The 20,008-nt window shown below is 36.0% G+C and overlaps 1 protein-coding gene across 1 annotated transcript in view; it reads right to left on the bottom strand.

The window, feature by feature from the left end:
- The window catches only part of GPD2 (glycerol-3-phosphate dehydrogenase 2 (mitochondrial)), a 139,075-nt gene that overhangs the window by 1,870 nt on the left and 117,197 nt on the right, over window positions 1–20,008 (bottom strand). The window contains exons 10-16 of the mRNA XM_012640782.1: window positions 11,513–11,647; window positions 11,088–11,263; window positions 10,408–10,539; window positions 9,342–9,500; window positions 1,546–1,658; window positions 1,386–1,464; window positions 1,102–1,200 (exon numbers count right to left, since the gene is read on the bottom strand). Coding sequence (XP_012496236.1) covers window positions 1,102–1,200; window positions 1,386–1,464; window positions 1,546–1,658; window positions 9,342–9,500; window positions 10,408–10,539; window positions 11,088–11,263; window positions 11,513–11,647 — 893 coding nt within the window. The remainder of the gene's footprint in view (window positions 1–1,101; window positions 1,201–1,385; window positions 1,465–1,545; window positions 1,659–9,341; window positions 9,501–10,407; window positions 10,540–11,087; window positions 11,264–11,512; window positions 11,648–20,008) is intronic.

Raw genomic sequence — 20,008 nt, 5'->3', positions numbered from 1 at the left:
AAATGGTGTTCAATTCCCAAGCACAAATTTTAAATTCAATTTAAAATGTGCATTTAGTTAAACAGTAAGCTAAAGAACTAAACATTCTTTTTTGTAATGCTGGACACAACCTGTGAAAATTTTCTGCATTTAGATTCAACAATGCTCTTATCTGCAGCTCATCTCCAGAGAGACAATTACCATTTCCTTTGCCTTGATCTTGTTTGTTTAACTTGACACAGTGAAGAAAGGGCTGACATTGACCAAAATCCCTAGCATTAATTTATTTCATGTTCAGCATTCATCATTGCCATGGTGCAAGCAAGACCTGGCATTCATTTGAAATACCTGCCCAAGAAGCGCTACAGAAAAAAACCTGGCTGCTTGGAAACCAATACATTCTTCATATGATCAGAGCCATATGGACAGCTACAAATAATATAGGGATTTATTGAATTTCTTTCTTTTAAGGAACTTTTAAGGAATGATGTGTAGCATCTAGTTTGAAGTTAAAGTAACAAAATTTATTTTCTTCATGGCTACAAAGATTAAACAATTGAGCCTTGAATAAGTTGAAATTGAAAATGGAAATATTTGAATTATATGGTCTTGACCCCAGAGTACAGTTTTCCTTCTTTTTGTTTTTCTGGTTGTTTATAACATACGAATCTAATAATTATGTTCTCAAATGAATATGATTCTTAAATGAATACAACTATGATTTTTTAAACTTCCTCCATAAAAAAATTACTTTCCACATTGGAAATACTGTGTTGCCTCTTTTGAAGCAGGCAGAGAAAAGTCCAGCAGTGTTATTTCATGGCATACTTCTTTAAAAAGCATGCTTCGTATTCAACCTTTAAGCCATAAATAACTTGGCTTTAATGTCAATTAACCAACGTAACAGAACACTTCTTATAAAAAGTAAGAAAAAAACACACACCAAAGTAGAGCCTTATCCTTGAGGGCAGACATATCAACTTTTGTTGGCTTCAAGCTTTCTCCTTTTTCAGAACAAAGTGACAATTGTGTGGACTTAAAAATCCATTCTTGAACATCCATTTATGACCACGACAACCAAAAGATAAAAGCAAATATATGTTTCCTTTCACTACAACTCACCTGCAAAAATTCATTCAGTTCAACCTGTCCATTTTTGTTCAAATCTACTTCATTCAGAATTTCATGTAGTGTATTTTCATCCATTTGGACATTGATACTCTAAGTAAAAGCACAGAGCAATGAGGTTTAATTAAAAATTATGCATATCTTTTTACTAATGTTAACAAATTTTCAAAAATGACAACAAAATATTACTTGTAGAAAGCATTAGATGAGAAAAATATCCAATATCATCTTTATATTATTCTACTATCAGAGACTGATATTGAACCAAAGAAAACTACCTCTAATACACGCTGAACATCAACAATGGTAATAAAGCCTTTTTGGTCTGCATCAAACTTATGAAATCTCTTCTTGTACCTGGAACACAACATTGAATAATGTTAAAATATACTTACATAGGTAAGAGAAAAAAAAAAGAAAGAAACTTGTAAGAAGTACCTGTCAATGTCTGAAGGCAGTAGGCTAATTTCAGAGCGATCTGTTAACTGTTCTGATCGAGATTTATAGCCCATTTCATAATACAGAAACTTCTTGGCTGTTTCAAGTTCTTCCTAAAACAGAGACACACACAAAGTTCAAAGACTTATAGAAAGAATTACTGATTTTTTTGTTCTTTTTTTCCTTTTGGTCTTCAAAAGAAGAAGCTGATACTCACATATCCAATCAGCACAATTCCCGGTTTACTGAAGTACAATTTACATTCAATAAAATGTACACTGTACCACAATCAAAATCTAGAACATGTCCATCCTGCTAAAACTTTCCTCATGTCTATTTGAAGTTGATCTTTTCTCCTGACCTCTAGCCCCAGGCAACCATTGATCTGCTTCCTGTCACCAGAGCTTTTCTTTCCTGGAATTTCATACAAAAGATTTCATATAGTATGTAGTCTTGTGTTTGACTGCTTTCACATAGCATAATGATCCTGAGATTCATTCATTTTGTTGCATGTTTTGATATTTTATTTCTTTTTACTATGAGTATTTCTATACAGAGTTGACCAGCAAAATCTACAGGACCAAATTCTTATAGTTTGGTGACAAAAAAGCAATTAAAGGTGAAGGTTTCTAGGACTTGAGCAACTGCTGTAATGTGACATGAAGTGCCAAGGCAGATCTCATGAAATTAGCTATGCCGAAATTTTGCTACTGGGGTTCTGATAATTAGGTGGAAGTTACAGAGTCATGGAAGAAATAAGCTATCCTCAATAGTTACTCTTCCTGTTTTCATTGTCGCAGCCTCAACTGATGCTAACTATTGCTGCAAAAACTTAGTTTTCATCATGTCACCCTCCCATCTAATAACCTCCAAAATGACTCTATTGTACATTGTTCACAAATCTCTCTTACCTCCCACCCCCCGCCACCACCACACACAGTTCTCCCCTGTACGTACACTTCTCAACCTTACTGATGTGAGCTGGCCATGTGACCTAGTTTGGCCAATGGAATATGAATGGGTATGATACATGCCACTTTTGTGTAAATGCATTAAAAGACACAAAAAGACAACGCATGTTCTCACTTACATGTGGGAGCTAAAAAATTTGAACACATGGAGGTAGAAAGTAGAAAAATAGGTAAAAGAGCCTGGGAAGATGAGTGGGGAAGAGGGGGAGGAGGAAGAGAAGTGGGTTAAAGGGCACAGACACACAGTAAGATAGAAGAAATAAATTCAATGTTTGATAGCAGAGTAGGATGACTATGTTCAACAAAAGTGTATTATACTCAGGTGATGAACACCTGAATACCCTAACTAGATCACCATGCATTATACATAGGTAACAAAATTTCTCATGTACCCCATAAATTTGTACAAATAAAAAAGCTTTAAAAAAAATTTTTTTAAAGTAACTTTATGGTTTTGCTTAGCCTTTCTCATTCCTATGCCATAAGAAGGGCATGTCTCAGATGAGACCTGAAGCCAACCTGGAACAGAGAAAAGCCACAGCAGCTAGCATGCAGGTTTCATGTAATATAAGTGAAAAATAAATGTTTGCTATGATAAACCACTGAGATTTTGAAATTGCCTATTATATAGTCAGTATAACCTAGCAAAAACTGACGAATACACGCCTTAAATTCCCCAACGTCCCACCAAATGATCCTACTAACTCAATGGTTCCCAAATTCTGTTCTGAAGAAGAGTGTCAATGTGAAGTAAAATGAGGAAAATAAAACAATGGCACGTACACTTGCAAGAAATATGTTTTTATGTCCTCAGTTATGTCAGTGATAAGACTTCTGACTCTATTTTCTGCAGAAGACAAACTTTTTTTGAGATTATTCTTTTCTTATTTTCCTTCCTCTTAGGAAATAGATAATAAAAATGTTCTTCCTTAATGTTCTTAAATAGCAAAATAGAAACTTATCAGCACTAATTAATTCTCTCAGCTTAAAAAATAAACTAAAAGATACGCATGCATGTATATATGATATATAATATACATAAAACTTGTCTGTGAAGTCTCCATCTCCAAGGGCATTCCTCGCTGACGAAATTCTCTCTTCATACAAGAAAATTTACCAGTTGTCATAAATAAAATTATTTTCCTTTTCCACCAATTTTGTCCAGCCATTTTCAACAAAACTGGTTCAAAATTCATCTCCTTGGCAATGCCGTCTCTGATGCTGCCCTCCAACAACAATAGACCTCAATTCATGTGCCTTCACTGCCTGTGTAATTTATCCATACTCCATCAAGCAAGGAATCATAGAATTTCGAAGGTGGAAGAGATTTCTCCCTAAATGTAACAATATACTTTCCTAACCCAACATTTCTTTTGAAACACTCCAGAAATGGAAGCATGAAGACTCTGTCTAAATAACTCTAGCAATAGAAAGGTAACTTAATACCAGTGAAGGTAGCCCACAAAGGGATGGCTCCCATTGTTAGAAAGTTTATGTTGAGATTAAATCCACCTCCTTACAATTCATCCGATTTGTTTCTGATGGGCAAAACTTTCCTACAGTAGAACACACATAATGTTTTTTCATTTTTCCGGTATCACAGCTTAACAAGTATTTAAAGATAGTATCATGCGCTTTCCTTTTTAGAGTTTTCTTTTCAGTCTAGAACTACTCTTCTGCATGAGACATGATTTTGAATCCCTATACCATGCCAGATAATTTCTTCCAGACCACAACTGGTCTGTCACATAATACAATTATCAGAACAAAACACAATACTTCAACAGAGATCTGGCAAGTACCTACAAAGCAGTAACTATCAGCTTCATCAATCTAGATATATAATTTGTATTAATGCAGTTTAAGATTGCAATTGGATTTTGGGGCAGCCATGAACCACTGTTAATGGCTATGCATTCACAGTTAACTAAAACCATATTTCTTTTTCACATATGTTACTGTTAAGCCTTGTCAAATCTATCTTGAATGGATGGAGTTGTTTTTCTATCTAATGTAAGGTTTGCCATTTATCTCTATTAAATTATACCTAATGAAATTTCACCCATTGTTTCATTTCATCAAACATTCACTCTCCCTCCAGTTTCTTGTTACTGGTACACCAAAGACACATGCCGTCAACACTGTAATCTAATCATTTGAACCAAGGTAGACTAGGTCAAGACCAAGGACAGACTGCTTATGACCTGCTACCAGAGACCTCTTCTGAGCCCAACACTGGCTATTTAACTGGTCACAAATCTACCAATTTTACAAAGATACCACATGGGGCTTTATAAAATGCTTTATGGAATCTAATACATTATGTCTATAACGTTTCCCTGATCTAACAATCTCTTTGCTCTATGTAAAAAGAAAATGAGATATATAAAATGATTTTATGTGAGTGATTCCTTACTAGTGACCACTACTTCTTGCTAGATGCTGATAAAATAAACTTAAAATACAATAATCTAGAAAACCACCCAGGATCAATGCCAAACCCATTGGTATCTGGGTTGGAAACTCTATTTTTCTTTCCTCTTCTTTTTGAAATTTGGTACTACATTTGCCTGACTCTGTCTTCTGGTCCCTTTCCTATTGGCTATGTATTTTTAAAGATCAACAGTAGGTAAACAATCCCAGCAGCAAATTCTCTGAGTATCCTGGGATATAATTTTTCTGGGCTAGCATAAAACTTATTTAGAGTAGTCTATCTGAGTATCTATTCCATCTTACCAATATTTATATTTTATTATTTTCACACATGAACCCAGAGAGAGAGAGAAGGAATAACACATTGGTATTAAACTGTAAATTGAATAATTCTCCCTTCACTCTAGCGTTCAAGAATGTGATGCTTGTCACCTTAAGCAAAAATCTAGGTTAGGCCTTGAATTTTTTTAATTTTTAAAAGTTATTTTTGTGCCGGGAGCGGTGGTTCACTCCTGTAATCCTAGTACTCTGGGAGGCCAAGGCGGGAGGATTGCCTGAGCTCAGGAGTTCGAGACCAGCCTGAGCAAGAGCGAGACCCTGTCTCTACCGAAAAATAGAAAGAAATTAGCCAAACAACTAAAAAAAAAAATAGAAAAAATTAGCCGGGCACAGTGGTGAGTACCTGTAGTCCCAGCTACCCAGGAGGCTGAGGTAGGAGGATTGCTTGAGCCCAGGAGTTTGAGGTTGCTGTGAGCTAGGCTGACACCACGGCACTCTAGCCTGGGCAACAGAGTGAGACTCTGTCTCAAAAAAAAAAAAGGTATTTTTGGTACCCTTAGCATTTTTTTCCCCAACGCTCAAACAACACCGGATAATATTCATATATATCCATGTTATTCCTGATATATATCTCCTTTCGTTGTTAAGCATTTGTCTTTCAATTGTTTTAAATCTGGTGTTTATCAGCTTGCTTTGTCCAGAGTCACTCCATTTTTTCACTTGCTCCCTTTTTCCCTCCTTATTTGGAATCAATTTTGAAAAAAACTTTCTTTTTGTGAGATTCTCTAAATCTACTTAAATGTCTTCTCTTTACAGTCTCTCAATGAAAAATGTATCTTTTGCCTTAATGTTATAAAATTTATCTTACCAAATCCTGCAGGGCAGCATTTCCCAAAATATGTCCTAAGTATTACAGTCCCCTTCACACCCAGCCCTCCCAAAAAGTGAGAGTTGGGTCTGTCTCCAAATAAATTCCCTTTTGGAAATTGAAAACACACATAATCATTTTAAAGGTTCCAAATTATCTGCACTAAAGAAAACAGTTTTATTTGTTTAACTCAGAACTCCTACACTCTTTTGATCATGTAGTTGCTTTTCATGTACATTAATTTCTACCCTGTAGAACACAATTTGGCAATGTCATTTTCTCTAAATATGCCTACCAAGTCCTCTATCAATCCCCAACTCCCCCAGACACTGCCTTCTTCCTCCATCAGTTCTTCCAAGTTGGCAGGATTTTGATCTTGAATAACAGTTTCTCTAAATATTTCTCTAAATTTTGGGAAATATACATACATTTCTGAGATATATACGTGCTATAACTCCCTGATTAAATTTCAAGATTCTTGAAACTATGAGCTATTTATTATTCTCCTAAAATATCTGGCACAATGTTCAGTATACAAGTCACTCATTAAATATTGACCGGTAAAAACAACCACAATTCATCCACGGAGAGTTATTTATCATCTCGTTCCTCTTTCACTTTTGCAGGTTAAATAATCCCAATGCTTTTAACCTTTTCTCAGAAGTCCAACTTTCTAACCTTTTAATTCTTTTTTCTCCCTTTTCTTTGCTCTTTCTAGACTGTCCACAGCTCTCATTAATACTCCTGTGTCTCAGATACTGAGTAATAACTTTAGGTCTTTTATTTATGTTACTTTGTTAAGGAGGAGGGGAGAGTATTTCTGAGCACATAAATCTGCTCATAAAATTTGAACTGAAGTTGAATCCAGCTTCCCCAGGAGGGCCAAACCCAACAAGTTTACAGAATTTTCATCCTTTTCCCTACCTCCTACAGCCTGAATTCCTAGCACAAAATATGTTCCTGCATATTCAAATCATTCCAACCATAATTTTTAGAAGAACACATTATCCCCAAAACTTCTATATGGTAAAAATGATTGGCAATAGCACAGGAGTAAGATTCATTCTTGTGCTGCCTCTGTATAGAGCCTTAGCTGATCAGACTAAAACTCAAGCCTGGAAGAGCTATAAACCAGTGTGGCTAACACAGAGGCAGCAGGGCAGGGTGGGAAAGGCTCATGTGCCGGGATCAGAATATCTGGTGTTCAATCCCTGCTCCACAATTTACTGCTTGTATGAACTCTGACAGGGACTTACTCTGTGAGCCTGTTTCCTTTACTGTAAGTAACTCTTTTTGAATGGTGACTTCTAATCAGTACACCACAGTACATTACATTAAAATTACTAGTGGAGAATTTTTTAAATATGGGGCCCCTAAAGACTCTCAGTCTAAAATCAAGCCTCAAAATGTTTGTGCCCTTATAATATCCTGAAATAAAAATAAAATAAAACAAAATCAGGCCTCAAAATCTGCCCTTTTCCCCTACACTTCCCAGGCGACTCTTTGGTAGTCTACACCAGAACAAAAATGCTTTAAGGATAGGCCACGTGCCCAATGCTTCCCTGCACCTTCAGCATGTGACATAGATGCTCAGTAATGTTCATTCACTCATGCCATGTGAGATCACAGCAAGAAGACATCCTGTCTATGAACCAGGAAGCAGGCCTCCTCCAGATCCCAAATCTACTGGTGTCTTGACCTTGGCCTTCCTAGCCTCCAGAACTGAGAAGTAAACGTTTGCTGTTTAAGCCACCCACTCTGGTATTTCTGTTATAGCAGTCCAAGGGGACTAAGACATACTTTCTTCCTTATCTCATGGGTCACGACTCCCTCTTGAGTCTTATCACTCCTATTCCACTCCAACTTCACTAGCTATTACTTTCTCTTTTTTCTGGATTCTTCCTTACCTCCTCAATTTCTAAATTTTGGTGTGCTACAGGGGTCAGTCTTGGGACCACTCTCATCACCTAACTACACTAACTAGCTACCTGATCTCATCCAGTTTGACAGCTTAAATATCAACTCATATTTATATTTCTACCCCAGGCCTCCCCTCCAATTTGAGACTGACGTATCCAACGATCTGGATCATATTTTAATAAAACTGTTAAAGAAGGGACACCAGTTTAAGGGAGGCAAGCTATTACAATAATCCACATGACAGATGTTAGTAGTCTGAATCAAGGTGACAGCAGTTGAATGTGTTAAGGAAGGGTTGAATTCAAACCATTATTTGAAGACAGATATGATTTAAGATGTGCTGGTGGGTTTAGATAGGGTGTGAGAGAAGGCATAAAGTATGATACTAATATTTTGGCCTCAGCAACCAAAGGGTAGAATAGCTATTTATGACATGGAAAAGACTATAGAAGTAGTAGTTTGGGGGTCATAAAAGGAGATCCAAGAGAGGTATTCCAGAAAGTAAAAAAATATAGTTCAAGAAGGAGCAGGGAATCAATTATGTTGAATGCTGCTCATTGGTCAAATAAAATGAGGACTGAGCGTTGACAAGTATATTGAGCAACATGGAGGTTACTGGTGAGAATGACCAGAGCTCATACAGCAAAGTAGTGGCAAAAGAGCCCAAATGGAATGGGTTCAAGATGGACTAAGGGGAAAGGAACTAATCCCAATGAGCACAGAAAGTATGTATTTTATGAATAAATACACAAAAATGCTTCATATGCCTCTGTATATCACAACAGTTTGGGTTAATTGAAAAACATGAAGGTCTTCTGCTTCTTATGACAAGCCCAAGTCTATACAAAAATGTATGTGTGGGCATCTGAGCATCCCTGGCTTTCTTTTTAAAATTTGGATAAAAATATAAAAATCTCAAATGACACAAATGATAAGCACTTGGTGGTCAGGCAGTGAAACCACTATTTCTTACCAAAGGCAAATTAGCAGGCGTGTGAATTTCACTGACTATGTTCTACAAGTGTTTTCAATGAAAAACCATAAAATGTCCTACCCCACAACCATTGTTATCTTTCTTCTTCAGGAATTATGACCACAAATTTAAGAGCATTTTATTTAAGAGATTTTCCAAGAATAACTAAATTTTGGTACAAGAATATCTTTCCATTTTCCTAAGGTCTCACAATACTGAACACACACACACGTGCAGACATTGGCAAGAAATCCGAGGTCACCATTAAAAACTACGCTTCCCTCTGCTAATAGATCGAGCCATTTCACATTTAGTAATGGGAACCGTGGTTTTAAAGACTTCTATATAATACCTCTTTCTTATAATCATCCCAATTCAGTTCTCTGCCCATCAGCTCAACAATCCTGGGTAGGGCTTCCTCGGCTGCCTGGACATTTAGAAAGGCCAGGCGCGTGCGGCGAGAAATCATATCCACCGCGGTGCAGGCATACTCCTTAATCCCATATTTCACCTGGGTTAAAATTAAAGAAATATTATTAGTTCAGACCTTTCTTTAAGAAGAGGAAATAAAGTTTCACTGAAAAAAATAAATTCATGCTTCGGAAAGGTGACATTTTTCTTTCTCCTCTCCGGTTCTCCAGCAGGCATGAGACAAATAGTGGCATCACACAAGTCCACCAGCTGCCTGCCAAAGGAGGTTTGGCAAATAGGATAAACTGGACGAGAGTTAATGCTTTATTCCTGAATAGAACCTGACATAACCATGCAAACTGCACCACTTCTCATTAACCGTCCACAGTAATCACTTACCTCTCTTTGCTTATACATAACGTGGATGTTAATTTACACAGCTGAACAGGTGCAGGACGAGTATAAAAAAGTCATGGTCTCATCTCTTACATTAACCAGCTGACAGAAACCCCAAATTCAATCAACAGGTAAATGCTTACTGAACACCAATATTTTAAGGCATTGTGAATTACAAATAAACACAAATCATGGTCTCTGGTTTCATAAAATTTGAAAGTTTGACAAGAAACAAGACTTAAATCTTTAAGAAACTGTCACATCAAGGTATATCATCTGGCAGGACATGGGTGGTAAAACTTAAAGAGCTACAAATTCACAAAAGGGACAAACAATTGTGAATTAACAAGACTTGAAATAGCTACAGGGAGAAAAAAAAATCCCTATTTTATATTGTTATTATTACCACTATTAACAACACTTTGGAATTAAGATTAAAATTTTGTAAGGGAAAGGAAAGGATCTGCATGGGAAAGACATTTCACTCAAGGTTTTCACTGACACGTGTGCATTAAAACTTAGCTACCTATAATTTTTAAAGAAGATGAAAAATGAACAGATGAAATGTATCCCATGGCAGAGAAGAAATTCCCACATGACCATTCACATACCTCTGCCTCGATATATGGAAATTCTGACACAAGCCGCACTCCAACAATGGGCCATCTCTTGCCAGTCACACTTGCCATTTTGGCCACCTCGAAAGCCTTATCACCATAGGTGGTGGCAAGATGCTGTGCCACCTAGAGAAACAAATCTGCGTTAGGCAGGTACTTAGAATATCAATACCTCCTCGGTACAAAGCAAAAAAGGTACATGCTTATCTTGTCAGTTTTCTTAGTCTATAACTAACAGCTCTTGTAGAGTATCAGCAATTTTGATTCTGTGGGAAGAAACCACTTGGGCTTCGAATGCTTAGGCAAGCACTAACTCTATTACACATGAATCACTGTATGGATGACTGATGAAGCTTCAGCTTCATTTTGCTCCAATATCACTTCTGAAGAACAACATTCCTTATGCTTAAGATGGAAAGAACTGGGGATGCCTTGTATACTAGGAACAAACCAAATAAACTCCAGGTTTTATAGAAACCATTTAATAAAATGTACATTGCTTTGGGGAAACTAAAGCAAAGTAAGACCATCCTTTTTTCCTAATTGACTTTCCAGACAGAAACATACCCAGTGAAAGGAAACTCTAAATCATGGAGGCCACATCATGGTGGCCAATTCTGTCACTGGCAACAGTGAGAGATTAAGAGGAAGGTGACGTGTCAATACACACCCACCTCACTTTCAAGTCCATAATCCTGGACAAGCCTAATATAGAGTGTGGGGCTCCAATCTTTACCCCCTTGAAGGAAAAGCCCAACTGTTCTACTTGGTCCTGCTTTCAAATTGTGAGTCTTGATAGCAGCATTTATGGTATCTTCTGCCATAGATCGGTATGTTGTCCACTTCCCACCTACGAAGATATTGACAGAGAACTGATTAGGTTGACACTCCTTATTTTTCTTATAATTAACCATTTATCAACTCATTAACAAAATTCACCTGTTGTTCATAGCAAACGTGGCAAAGCAATGTGCAAAGCTTTATTCAGAATCATACAAAGAAAATCCTTGTTCATTAGAGTTAAAAGAGACCCTCGTGGGACAATTTAAGTCAAGCTTGTATGTAAAGCACATCCAAATACCAAGGTAATATCTCATACCTGCTATAGTGATAAGGCCACTCTCACTGACGTCAACAACATGATTTCGGGAGATGGACTGAGTATCTGCAGACTTGGGATCTGTAACAAGGGGCCGGATACCACTCCATGCTGCCAGGACGTCCCCTCTTCTCACTAGTGAGGATCAACACCAAGGGTTATGAGTATTATTCAAACATATTTCAAGAAAAATATCAAATAATTAATGAGGAAAGAGTTCAGTGAAAGAAATACACATGTAAACTCTTTAAAAAGGGGAGACTACCCTTAAATATAAGAACTAAGTGAGTGGATAGGTGCAAAAAAAACTCATAAAGAATTATTTTGTTATAAAGATAATCTCTGTGAAAAAAGTAAAGAGCTTGAAAATCACTGACACTGACACCAAAGAGGAAGCAAAAGAAGCAAATGTTAGCAACCCTGCAGCTAAGGCAACATGTAGCAGTTAAAAGCAGAAAAAAGAAAAAAAAAGCAGAAGCAAATAAAAACCAAGAGACTTATGAATTGTTAAATTTCCTTCTAGAATATATCTTGCTATCTTTTCTCAGGGACAACAAAGAGCCTTATTAATTAAACAAACAAATCCATAACAGGATATTTTCTGCCCTCATCAGTACCACCCTCTTATCGAGCATTTACAGGAGGCTGACCCCTGTGCAACTTACTGGCCATGCACTCCTCATCTCACTTCATCTCACAAAGCCCCACAGCATTGGTTATTATCATTCCCACTCAACGGGTGAGGAAGCAGGTTGAAAAAGTTTAACCAACCAAGCTGGGCAACAAACTTGCCCAAGACAAACTTCCTTTTTTTCTCTTCCCCTTTGAGAAGAGTTCACAAACTTCTTATGTATAGCAGAACAGCATCAGAACCTAGTTTGTAGGCACCCCATTGGAATAGAGAAAATATTTGCAGATCATATATCTGATAAGAATATATCATATATCCAAAATATATAAGTAATTTCCAAAACTCAACAACAAAAAATAAACAACCCAAATTAAAAATTGGACAAAGGACATGAATAGACATTTCTCCAAAGAAGATATAAAAATGTCCAACAAGCACATAAAGTTACTAAACACCACTAATTATTAGGAAACACAAATGAAAACCACAATGAGATGGCACTTCACATCCATTAGAATAGCTATTGTCAAATAAAAACAAAACAAAACAGAAAATAAATATTGGTGAGGATTTGGAGAAACTGAAACCCTTCTGCATTGCTGGTGAAAAGGTAAAATGGTGCAGCTACTACGAAAACTGTATGGCGGTTCCTCAAAAAAATTAAACATTTAGAATTACCATATGAGCTAGCAATTACACTTCTGGGTCTATACCCAAAAGAACTGAAAGCAAAGAACATTTATACACCCTCGTTCATAGCAATATTCACAATAGTCAAAAGGTAGAAGCAAACGAAGTGTCTGTCAACAGATGAATAAACAAAATGTAGTATTACACACACAATGAAGTATTATTCAGCCTTAAAAAGGAAGGAGGTCCTGACACATGCAACAATATGGATGAATCTTAAAGACATTATGCTAAATAAATAAGCTAGTCACAAAAGGACAAATATCACATAATTCCACTTATAAGAGGTACTTAGAGTGCTCATACTCACAGAAGCAGAAAGTAGAAAGGTGGTTGCCAGGGCTTAAAGGGGGATGGAGAGTTAGTGTTTAATGGGTACAGAATTTCAGTTGAGGAAGATAAATAAAAAGCTTTGGAGATGGAGGTGGTGATGGTTACACAACAATGAGAATGCACTTAATGCCACAAAACTGTACACTTAAAAATGGTAAATTTTATGTTACATATATTTAACCACTATAAAAAATGAAGATATTGCATAAAAGGATAAGTTGAGACAATTCAAGTCTCAAATTATGAGAGGGTTAAGGAAGTATTTTACATATAACACAGAAGTATCAGGACTTATATGAGCCCATACTATGCCCATACCTTAGTTCAAATTAACAAATCCCATGCAGGGAGCACAGTTTTGGGAGCAGAGGGCAGGCTGGATTTCAGCTCCCACTCACCCCTTGCTCGCGTGCCACCCCTTGGTACGCTAAACATCCCGTATGGCTACACACAGCAACACCTGAAAAGCATTTAGATACTCTTTGTGTGAAAAGTCATAAAGACCCCTTGAAATATTTGGAAGAACTCTGAAAAAAAAAAAAAAAAAAAAAACACACACCCACACCTTACCAAGTACAGAAAAACGACCCTAAAAACAAGTTACGTTGGATGACAGATAACCCCTGTCTTGATCTAAAATGAATAATAGATCTCTGATAAAGATAAATCCAACTAAAGTAAATCTGGCATATTTTAATACTAGAATCTGAAAGAATAGGTACCCATAAACTTCTATGGGAGTATTTAATCAAATCCATATCTAAAACATTGTAACTGAAACAAAGGAAGAAAACATAATTAACTGATGAGGAAAGCCTAAGCTTCTTGGTCTTGTTAATTGGATTCTATCTGGGATCTCAATGTTGAGATTCCATTTCTACATCTGCCCCTCTGATGCGTGCATTCTCTTACACAGGTTTAATCCTGATGGCTTCCGAGGAATGAGGGTTAATTCCTGCTTTACACAATTCTACATGTCTTGTAAAACCTCAACACAAATAGAGCATAGTGTTTTAATCTTTACCAAAAACCTAACTAGGAAATTACCACTATTTTCCATTAGAGTTCACATCGCCCTCTGAGATAAAAATAAAACTTAGCCAACCCACTTACAACGTCACTGTGGTCACCACACAGTCCCTCGAGTATCTGTTAAATTCCTTAAGTAGCCACACTGATCAGGAATTTGCTTTCAACTCTTGAAGCTCTCTGACTAATTTTAAAATTATTTGATGGAAAATTAGACTTTCCAGAGTAAATTTGAGGCATCTGCAAATAATCTGCAGCAAATGCTTTACCTTTTCTGTTGTAACAGGCAGAAAAACACAGCTATGAAATTGCATTGGCTAAAACAAAAAAGACCAAGCTAAAATATGCAAGTTTTTCACTCATAGAGGGACATTAAATAAAACATTGTGTACATTAATACCATTTTTAACCCGTATTTCTGGGATTGATATTCAAAAAACAGAAAAAAGAAAAGAAAAGAAGGAAGGAAGGAAGGAAGGAAGGGAGGGAGGGAGGAAAAAAGAGAGGAAAGAAAGAAAGAAAGAAAGAAAAAGAAAAACACTCCTTGAAACAGTTCATAATGTGTTTTATTTTGCTTGACATCTTATCTTAGCACCCAGCTTTTTAGCCTAAGAATTATATCAGATGAATGTTGGGATTAAACTTATTTAAAAGGATACGTTTAAGGATAACCAAATTTCTTATTTGAAATATGAATTAATCTTTATGGGTGGCAGGATTTTTATATTATTGCCAAAAAGGTGTTGGATCTGGTTATCTACCTATCAGTTCCCTCCCAACCTTGAAATTTAATGATTTTTATGGATTATTCAAAATGCTATTTGCTGCAGAAGTAATTTGCCTCACCACTCAAATTCAGTAATGACTGCTCAGGACCTTAGGTATATTCTACATCTATGGGGCATAGCAGAGCTAAACATGTGAGACATTAATTCGAACCTCTTGAATAAAAAACAGCAATTAACTGTTCTAACAGGTTTCTCTCCATATCACCTATTTGCCTACAGTGGAAAGCTTGCACACTGTTAAACAAATTCTAATTAAAGTTTTCTCAAAAAAGAGATTCAAAATAGTATATGGGTAGTCTGAATAAAGAATTATTAAGATATCTTTTAATTCTGCCTTGTGCTGTTGCAGCCACATTATAACTATGGGGGAAACAATCTTAGGATGAAACCAGCTTGGAGGGTGGTCAAGTGAAGATAAATAGGGGTCACGTATCATAGACATTGCTAAATCACTAAATTAATCACCTCTTGAGGCTTCTTATATCTGGAGCTCTTGTTTTACAAGATAATCAATTTCTTTATTTCATTTAACAACAAAAACAAAAAAAAACCAAATTCGACGACTCTATTAAATTGAGTATTTCCTTCTCTAAATGTATATTTAAATACCTCTAGATTCCGAAGAGCAGCACTGTCCCACAGACTTTTCTGTTGTGAAGCAAAAGTTCCATAAGTCCACTGTACAGTTTGCTAGCCATCGGTGGCATGCAACTATTAAGCATTTGAAATGTGGTTCACATGACTGAGGAACTGAGTTTCAAATTTCAGTTAATTTTAACTAATTTAAGTTTAAATAGCTACAAGCGACTAATGGCTATCATATAACAGAGGGAAGCTCTAGAGTAAAAAGCCTCCAAGTGGTAGATCTCAGACTTGTATCACCATGGCCACCTCGCCCACATCTCTATGGAGCACCCTTTCATTGACATTTGATTGTACCTCCTTTCCTCATGAGAATAAATTCTGCTGTAATAGCCTCCAAACACTTTACTGTCATCACATTCCATATTTATCATTTCAACCTATCCTCCCCTCTTATGAATCTCATGAGTTCAAAGAAATAAAAAATATTTTTACTTAAGTACTTCTACCCTCAAGTTCTTGCCCCAAACTGGTTCTATCACATAGGTTGTGGCCAAGAGTAAGTAGTGAACATTACCCACCTTAACTCTCCATATAACATGTATATGGAGATATGTATACGTATAACATGTGAAGAAAATAACATAACCCAGGGTTTCTGTGCTTCAGAGCTCAAAGATTCACCTTGATTTTTTTTGGTTCTCATACTGCCAGACTAGCTAAACAAAATTTCATTACTGTTTCACCGCTTTCTCACCATGTTTAAAGTCTTCAGCAATGTCAATTCAGATATTTCTCAATATCCTAAATATTATATCAAGTAAAGGGTCACATACAGTTATTAAATATTAAGTAGAAAATTAAAGCAATATCTGAACTTTTATATCAAACTATAAGAGCTGATATTACAAAATCTAAAGCAAGAATAGTTGGACCTCTGAGCCAATATGCTAAGCTTTATACAGGTTTCTAATGACTATATATTTAATATTAATAATTGGATATTACCTTCCAAAATAAATGAATGCTTTAAATATAACAAAATGAAAGGAAACAAAACTACTATTAAATAAATTTGAGAAAAATCCATCATTAAAGACCACTTATTAGAGTGGCTCACCCAGATGGTACCCAGTTGATTTTTTTAGGTGCCAATTTCCCAGATGGGGGGAAAAAAACCATGGAGTACCTCCAGTGTATATAAATGTATTTGGCAATATTTTCAAAAGGTAGTGAGAAAGTATAAGAGTCCTTCTAACATCATGTTTAAGAATCATTTTCATTACATCCCTAATAAATAACTTATTCAGGTTTTAGTATATGTAATATATGAAGAGTAAAATATAAATAGTAAAGTCGAATAGACAATCTTCACAGCTGGTTGAAAAAATTAAGTAAGATGTGATTGTTTCAAACTACAATATTTTACATACTTGGCAAGATAAGTGTTTGTTTTAAAAATTAATAGAAAATGAAGCCCACAGGAAGTGACAATTAAGAGCTAAATATGTGGTTTGCTTCACATTAGTTATTTAGGCATACGTTTTGGGGTGTTCTTTCTCATGTTTGCCACTTTCAAAAAAATCAATAAAAGACATGTGAAAATATCTAAATGAACACAGGGGAAATAGTGTCAGAAATCAATACTTCTCTACCAGCATGTTTAACCTGCTGAAATGAAGTGTTAATCACAGAAATAAGATACCATATTACATTTATAAACTAATGAAACTAGAAAAAGCAAAGCGCGTGACACTATAATTAAACAGCTGGAAGACATCCAAGCCTGTGTAAGTTGATAACCCTAGTACAATCTCTGGCAGTGAAAAGGCAGGTCTGCAGTGAGTTGATATGGCCGGCTCAGTTGTTAATTGAATAAGAGGCAATCTATAAACACTACTAATTGCATATGTGAAAACCTGTGTACAAGTAGAGAAGCTGCCTGGAGAAGCACTCCAGAAAAACTACATGGATAAAGCACTCAGCAAATCTTCTGTCTCTCTCAATCCCGTGAAGTCATAGCTTAGTTTTGCCACTGCATCCTTCTGATTAACCTCTACACAGCAGACTTAATGATACATTTTTCAAAAGATCATTTTTCTTCCTAACTCGATACGAACTGCAGAACTATCAATTACCCATTTCAGAAAAGAACAAACAAGTAATCTAGAAAATTCAGCCTGTGAATGGAAAGCTTTCTAAATTGTAAAAGAAGACATGGTCTTATTCCCAACAGGCAAAATGCTTTTTAGAATTGTTCCAACGCATTTTGCAGAAGTGTGGCAGCTGCTGTGAACAGCATGGAGTGTTAAGATTTGACACTTTTTTTTTTTCTTAAGGATATAGCCATTTGGGGAGGCTCAGAAACTGTTGTCAGAATTTTACTTATCCATTTAATAAATCCTTTTAGAATGATTATTTCAACCCTGGTGAATGTAAAACATTATAAAACTATTGCTCTAGGATCTAAATCAAACTTTTTATTTTTTAAATCTGTAGAGAAGACTGGTTGGCCCAAGGGATTAGTTACGAGATATGAAATCTCTTCTAGTTTAACATTCAAATCCAAATAAGGCTAGTAGAGAGCAAAGGTCATTGTCATTCTAAAGGTGTCTAGCAGCTTCCATGAAATGAATTGATAGACTAATCAACTCCCTATTGGATATAATATCTCATTATGAAACTCAGAACTACCAATCAGAGTACTGCACACTATTCAGAAGCACAGGTTTGGAGCCAGACTGACTTACACTCAGATTATGGCCCCAAAGCTAACTAGCTATGGGCAAGAAGCTTAACGTTGCAGCCTCAGTTTCTTCAACTATACAGTGGGACTTACAAAATAAACCTAGTAAGGTTGTTATAAGTAATCAATGAGATAATATAGGCAATATGTTTAGCACAAAAAGTATTCAGTCATGGTAGAGTGTTTAAAAATAAAGCATACAAATATAAATATTAAAATACCTTTATCGACAGCATGTAATCAAATGACTGAATAGTGCCTGAAGCTGAGTTTCTCTCTCACATTTCATCACTACAAAAGAGAATATTAGGTTTCACTAAAATTTCTTGGGAAAAAATACAAATTTGAATGGGGAGATCCCCACCTACAACATGGGCACAGCGGCCTTCCGGAACCTACACCTGCTTCCAGCACATCCAGCTTCTCAGCAGTATAAGTAGTTAGATTTTTCATCCTTACTGCATTTGAACTTTAAGATTTTAGAAACTGTCAACATGGAGCTCTCTGTTCTTGAATTAATTCGATATCTTGCTCCAACAATCTAAGCTTCCTGATGTTAAGGCCCAGATATAAGCCTGCTTTAACAAATATTATACCCAGGTAAATATGAAATGAAGCAGGATTCACTAACAATAATAAATACTTTAAAATACAATCATATCCAGATGTTTAAGCTCCTCCTAGATTGCAATAGGGAAAAAAAAGTATCAAGCTAAAATTGCACCACAGTTTGAGTATTTAAATATGAATGCTAAACAAAGCATGACTATTTCCCAAATAACTGTGTCTGAGTGTGTATGTGTTTGAGCATAAACATTAACCACATGGATTTCAATTATTTGTATTTAATACAGTTACACTATTACTATAGATATCCAAAGCGATTCTATTCAGAGTAAAACTATATCCATTACTTTAGATTAGAAGCAGCTAAGACTATACAATATGGATTAATCAATTAAACTAGGAGAGTCACCTGAATTATTTTTTAAAGCAGTTTGTTTTCCTTGTGAATATGTGATCACATGATGAAAGAAAACCTTTAAGAAAGAAGGATTCATAGATGCTAATTAATCTAAACTAAATCCAAACTAAAATAGTGTCTTTGTATACCCTTCACTGAAGCCAATACTGTACAAAGATTCCTGATTTATTTAATAAAGATTATTTTAAAAAAAAATGATTCCGGTGTTTAGGGACTTCTGGTTCAGAACACTAGAACAATGGCTCCCAAACCCAAGTCCTCCACCAGGCTGCTATAGAAGGACTCCCGGGGAACACCCCCAGATTCTAATCAGTAGTTCTGGGTGGGGCCTAGGAAGTATGCACTTTTAAAAAACTTCCTATAGCAAAAAAAGATGAATGATTCACAGAGTAAGAAATTTAAATGACCCTTAAACATATTTAAAAAAAAAACTCAACCACACTCAATAGGAGAGGTGCCATTAAAACTTCACTGACATACTTCTTACCTATTAGACTGACAAAAACCCTGCAAGTTTGCCCACGTTCTGTTGGCCTGGCTATGGAAAAGAGGCCCTCTTTCACAACGCAGATGACAATGCAAATGACAATGCAAATGGTACGAGCCCTATGGAGGGGAATTTGGTGATAAATTCTCCCAAAATCACATATTCATTTACCTTTTGACCCAGAAGTCCAGTTTCTAGAAATCTAGTTCAAAAATACATTGGCAA

Source organism: Propithecus coquereli, unplaced genomic scaffold, assembly GCF_000956105.1.
Source record: "Propithecus coquereli isolate 6110/MARCELLA unplaced genomic scaffold, Pcoq_1.0 Scaffold157, whole genome shotgun sequence".
Taxonomy (NCBI): Eukaryota; Metazoa; Chordata; class Mammalia; order Primates; family Indriidae; genus Propithecus; species Propithecus coquereli.
The sequence above is the reverse complement of the archived record's forward strand: the minus strand, read 5'-3'. Positions and strand labels throughout refer to the sequence as shown.